The 6,019-nt window shown below is 34.6% G+C and overlaps 1 protein-coding gene across 1 annotated transcript; it reads left to right on the top strand.

Annotated features, from left to right (window-relative positions):
* Nucleotides 1-2,901: 2,901 nt before the first annotated feature.
* Nucleotides 2,902-4,885, top strand: LOC127120943 (pentatricopeptide repeat-containing protein At3g22670, mitochondrial). The gene has a single exon (XM_051051564.1). The coding sequence runs from the start codon at nucleotides 2,986-2,988 to the stop codon at nucleotides 4,753-4,755; it is 1,770 nt and encodes a 589-aa protein (XP_050907521.1). The 5' UTR covers nucleotides 2,902-2,985; the 3' UTR covers nucleotides 4,756-4,885.
* Nucleotides 4,886-6,019: the final 1,134 nt, after the last annotated feature.

The raw sequence follows: 6,019 nt of genomic DNA, 5'->3' as shown, positions 1-6,019 counted from the left end.
TGAGTGTGTTCTTACGATACATTTTAAAGAAGTTACATTTATCTCTTAGAATGTAAGGAGAGGTAATAGTTATAAGACTTAAAGATAGTTATAAGACTTAATAGTTATGGGAGCTTAGTTTTTTATAACCTTTACTTATTGCATGAGTGTGTTCTTACGATACATTTTAAAGAAGTTACATTTATCTCTTAGAATGTAAGGAGAGGTAATAGTTATAAGACTTAAAGATGGTTGAAAGAGATTATCAGTATTAATCATCCCACTTTCATTGTTCTTTTGGAGGCTCGTTTTATTTTTATAAGACGAAGTTGTTTTGGACTTAACAGAGTTACTCTAAAGTAGTTGTGGTTGATGTTCGGGGTCATGTTGGTGGAATTTGGTTCTTTATGCAAGATGGTCATAATTTGATCGTCCAAGTGTAAGGTATGCATCATAATGATATCGCTATAATCACTTTTTGGGGCCAAAGTAAGTGATCCTACACGGGTATCTATGTTATCTCTAATCCAAGTATGAGGTTTGATATTTAGGCCTATCTTTATACTTTGAATAACATCATTCTTGGATGTTAGTTGGTGCTTTTAATGAAACTATTTCCCCTAATAATCAAAGAGTGAGATGTTTTTGCAAACAAAAATTGATAAGTTATTATATGTTATGGATGTTTATAACTACATTAATTAGATGTCAGGGGAGGAAAATTTATTTAGCAAATAAGTTGTAGATGTCAAAGAAGTATTGCTAAAAAGCTTGATTGAGGGGTGGAAACTTGAAATTCTCTACATAAATTATTATGATCATTAACCCAATTTTGTTGAGGTATGAATGCCTTCCTATTTCTAGAGAGATCAGTCCCTTTAGATTTGAGGTAGCTTGGATCGTTGACTATGATTATGAGCAGATGATTAAGAATACTTGATTTATAGTATTATTATACGTGATTGACAATATTTTATAGGTAACATGTGAAACAAGATGTTCTATTAATTTATGATACATCATGTTAATGTTGAAGAAGATGAGGATTATGTAAAAGGTGACACTAATGATAACTAATGGTAACAAGATGTTCTAAAATAAAAGTGCGGCATTCAAAGCTAATGTTGAAGAAGATGAGGATTAAGTAGAAGGTGACACTAATGATATCCTAGCTTAATCTATTTCCCTTCTAGCCAAAAGGTTTGGCAAGGTCAAAAGGAGACTTGACATGAGATCTAGGAATAAGTCATAAACAATGTCAAAGACAATCTGCCTTAGAACTCCAAAGGGTTCAATCCTCACTGCAAATAAAAAAATGGGGACAAACAAAACAATGGCAATGGAATCCAATGTCATGAATGTGAAGGTTTTAGGCACATTCAGACCAAATGCACCATCTTTCTTAGGAAACTAAAGAAAGGATATGCTACCACTTTTTCGGATGATGGGTATGATGAAGAAAGTGAAAGTGAGCAAGCTAACGGTGTGGTTTCCTTTACAACCCACATAATATCCAAATATAATATGCACAATGATGGTGACACAAGTGATGAAGATATGTTTGATGATGCACTCGTTGAAGCCTACAAGATGTTATATCTCAAATGAAATGGAGAATGTAAAGCCAGTGAAAAACAAAAAGAGAAGATTAATGATTTGCTTCAAGACAAAGTGCACCTCATAACTACAATCTCTGACTTAAAAGAAGTTGATAATTTAAACTCCAAAGTAGAAGGTATGACTAAATCTGCTCGCATGCTAAATTCATGTTCTAAAACCCTTAATGCAATTCTAGGGGTAGGAAAGACAACCAGAGACATGAAAAGAGTTAAATTCAACTATGGTTCATTAAGCTCTAAAACAAAGTTTGTTCCTCTTACCAAGAAGACTAAGTTCATCATGTCAAAATATAAGTCTCAACATCTTACTCAACATCATAGTCATTACTATAATGCTTGTTAGGTTTGGATCGCATCGTGGCATTTGATATTAATTGGATGTTGTACGACTGTCATCGTTAGACACAACCCTTAGAGGTAATGACATTATACTCTAGATAGTTGGCTTGTGGGTCTCGACTTATGTACTCTCAATTACTTAAGCGAGTCATGTGTTAGTTATATCAAAGGTATACTCATAGACCCTATCGTTGTTGCTCCTACCTCTGTCCACCACACAGATGTTGATGAGATAATTGCTACATAATTTGATCATCTGGTGGTAGAGGATGTACGACGTGTGTGAGCTCATCGCCCATGGAGTATGGTATACGACTATATCCAATAGTTTTATAGAATGTCACATCCTTTCATGACAACAGTTGTAGAGAGACATCCCCGAGGTTAGCTCATCGAGAGATCTTAGAGGAGGAACAAACAAGGGTAGACCATGTTGTTGATGTGTTACATGCATGTCACCACATTGCGATTATTGAGATATGAGTCATAACTAGCGCGAGTTTCTGGAAGGTGTCCCTCAAATGTCAACTCTATAATCCATATTAGCAAAGGCATGACATGTTATATATATAATAGTGGGATTTTATTTTGTATATTTTGACATTTTTGTATTATAATTTGCATTTGGATTGATTATGACATGATTACATCTTATATTTGACATTTAATATTTATATATACACAATACTTCTTTTATTTTGTATGGTTTATATATACACGGTAGTTATTCTATTTATATCATGATGGAAGCATAAGAGGTAAACAAAAAATTGTTGAGTTAAAAGTCTTGCTATATTCTCTCTCTTTTTAAATGTATTTTTTAAATTAATTATTTCTTATGATTTCTGAACCATTAGATTAATTACATGAGAGATGATAGAATATATAAAACAAAAGATGATCTAATTCCATTTAATTGATATATAGCGTGGGTGTAAAACAATTTTACAATGTCGTCTCCTAAGAATTCATCAATCTACCACATCTTATCGTTAATTAAAAAATTACAATGTAATGTGATGGAATATATCATGGTTATTGATCGACAATGTATACTAAGGCCAATGTATATCCCATTTTCTCTTTATATATTTTGAAATTTAGGTTTGGGCCACAAATCAAACCTGTATCAGTCCTCAATAGTACCCTCAAAATGCTCTCCAAGTTCCGAATCCTCCACCGCTTCACTCAACGCCTTTCTCCAACAATCACCACCACACGCAGTGCCAATCCATCGCGTTTCTTCGTTCCCACCAACCCTCTCTGCACCATTGTTAACTCACAACTTTCGCCCCAATCACCTGAACTCCCACCATGGGTCATGTTCTCCGACAACCCAACTCCTTCAAATTCCGACGACGATTTCGTCATCCCTTCTCTCGCTAATTGGGTTGATTCCAGCATGCTTGAAACCAAACCCAAGCTCTTTGAGAAGCCAACATTGGAGGAAAGCGCGGACCTTGAATATGTTGAAGCAATCAGCAATGTTCTAAAAGAACATTACTCTTCCCCTGAGTTAGTTTCTCAGGCACTCGATGTTCATGGTTTTCGGGTTTCTAATAGTTTAGTTACGCATATTTTGAAGAGGTTTAACAATGATTGGGTTCCAGCTTTTGGGTTTTTCAAATGGGCAAAAACACAAACACCTTATGTGCATTCTCCTGAACACTACAATTTCATGGTTGACATATTGGGTAAATTCAAGGAGTTTGATCTCATGTGGGAGTTAGTGAAGGAAATGTCACAAATTGAAGGGTATGTGACATTGGATACAATGACTAAGGTAATGAGGAGGTATTCCAAGAGTCGAAACCATGAAGATGCCGTTGAAACATTTCGCAGAATGAACGAGTTTGGCGTCGAAAAGGATAGAATTGCACTTAATAAGCTCTTGGATGCTTTGGTGAAAGGACAGAATGTTGAACTTGCTCACAATGTTCTTATTGAGTTTAAGGATTCCATTCCATTGAGCTCTGCTTCTTTCAATATTTTGATAAATGGGTGGTGCAGAGTTCGAAAATATGAGAATGCTCGGAAAGTTATGGAGGAGAGAAAGGAACATGGGTTTGAACCTGATGTTTTCTCATATAATAATTTCATTGAAGCTTATTGTCACAACAAGGATTTTCGCAAAGTTGATCAAGTTTTGGAGGAGATGAGGGAAAATGGTTGTTCTCCTAATGCTGTGACTTATACTATTATGTTGCTCGGTTATGGTAAGGCGGGCCAATTGAGCAAAGCTTTGGAGGCATATGAAAGAATGAAGAACGATGGCATTGTGGCCGACACGCCATTTTATAGCTCATTGATCTTCATTCTTGGTAAAGCTGGTAGGTTAAAAGATGCTTGTGATGTGTTTGAGGATATGCCTAAACAAGGTATTGTAAGAGATGTTGTTACATTCAATACTATGATTACTACTGCTTGTGTGCACTCAAAGGAAGAGACTGCTCTTAGGTTGCTTAAGGAAATGGAGGAATCATCGTGCAAGCCGGATATTCAGACTTATCATCCATTGCTGAAGATGTGTTGCAAGAAGAAGAGGATGAAGGTGCTTAAGTTTTTGTTGGATCACATGTTTAAGAATGATTTAAGCCCTGATTTGGGGACTTACACGCTTTTGGTGCTTAGTTTGTGTAAGAGTGGAAAACTTGTGGAAGCTTGTGGATTCTTTGAGGAGATGGTATTGAAGGGATTAACTCCAATGCAGAGCACAGTGAAGGTATTGGTTGGAAAGCTAGAGTTCAAGAGCATGTTGAAGGAGAAAGAACACATTGAGGAATTGATGGCACGTGTTCCAGGGGAACAAAAGATTTAGTGTTGGAAGCCATAGTTGAAAGGCTAGACTAAGTTTACACTAGTCACTAGATACACCCTTATTTCAAAGTATGCAAAGTGTGCCTGTAATTGTTGCACTTGAAAATCATGGATCATTGGACTTTTGACTCCATTATGTTTTTTTTGAAAGGATTGTTTAAAAATTTAGTCTATAGAGGAACTTTTTATTAACCTTCCACCAAGATGTTATTCAAAAGTGGGAATTTGCATTGCACGATCCACTGATTTTTTTAGATATCTACTATCAAGTATCAACCCATAATAATATTATTATATGTTCTTACTATTTTGCCCTTCCACTCTGAATTTATTTACACTACATGCTGGACAGATTGATAATCAATGTTGTAATTAAAACTCTTTCAAATCTATCTTTTCTTGACAAGTGGTGCACATTCATTAGCTCACCTCACACTCTAAAAATTTCTTTCACACCTAATCAATGAGATTTGACACTGGTAACGAAAATGTGCATGCTATAATATTGATGTTTTTAGTTCGGTGACCATGAGGTATAACATCAAATTTGGCTTTTGAGGTTCTATGATTGGTTTAATTTTTATTTCTTTTGATTTTGACGACAATCTAATTTTTCTAGCTTTCATAATTGAATACAAATTTGAGAATCTCACTCTACTATTGGTTTGTTAGCATGTACAAAGACGGTGATCGACAACATGTAACAATTCCTTCGATGTCGATTATTTTATACTTTAAGATGTTCTGACTTATGATGAAATTTACAAAAGGTTGTTGCTAATCAAGATATCATTATTGTAAAAGACTATTAAGTTTTTAAATTAATTATACGATAACACTAGAAAATTCAATTTTCATCATTGCCTATAATTTCTTTACTTTTGATATACACAATAACTCAATTTTCATCGTTGCCTATAATTTCTTTACTTTTGATATACACAATACACAATGTAAATGACCTCATATACTGAAACGTGGAGGAAGACCTAAGTAAAGTGGAGGAAGAACTTGATCTGCATATATTCAGAGGAGGAAGAACTTGATCTGCATATATTCAGAAACCGAAAGGCACGAAACTTATTGGTGTTCACATCATTCTTTACTAAAATAAATTATTTGGAAAGTGAAATCATATAAACATTCAAGCAAGTAGATGACACAAAAGTAAGATGATAAAAACTAATGTTTTAAAAAAAACTAATACTTTTACTCTAGTTTTTGATGTCTATCACATCTAGTGAATTTTGTTTCTTTTATTCTCA

Source organism: Lathyrus oleraceus, chromosome 2 (genome assembly GCF_024323335.1).
Source record: "Lathyrus oleraceus cultivar Zhongwan6 chromosome 2, CAAS_Psat_ZW6_1.0, whole genome shotgun sequence".
Classification (NCBI taxonomy): Eukaryota; Viridiplantae; Streptophyta; class Magnoliopsida; order Fabales; family Fabaceae; genus Lathyrus; species Lathyrus oleraceus.
This window is presented reverse-complemented; position numbering and strand designations above follow the sequence as displayed.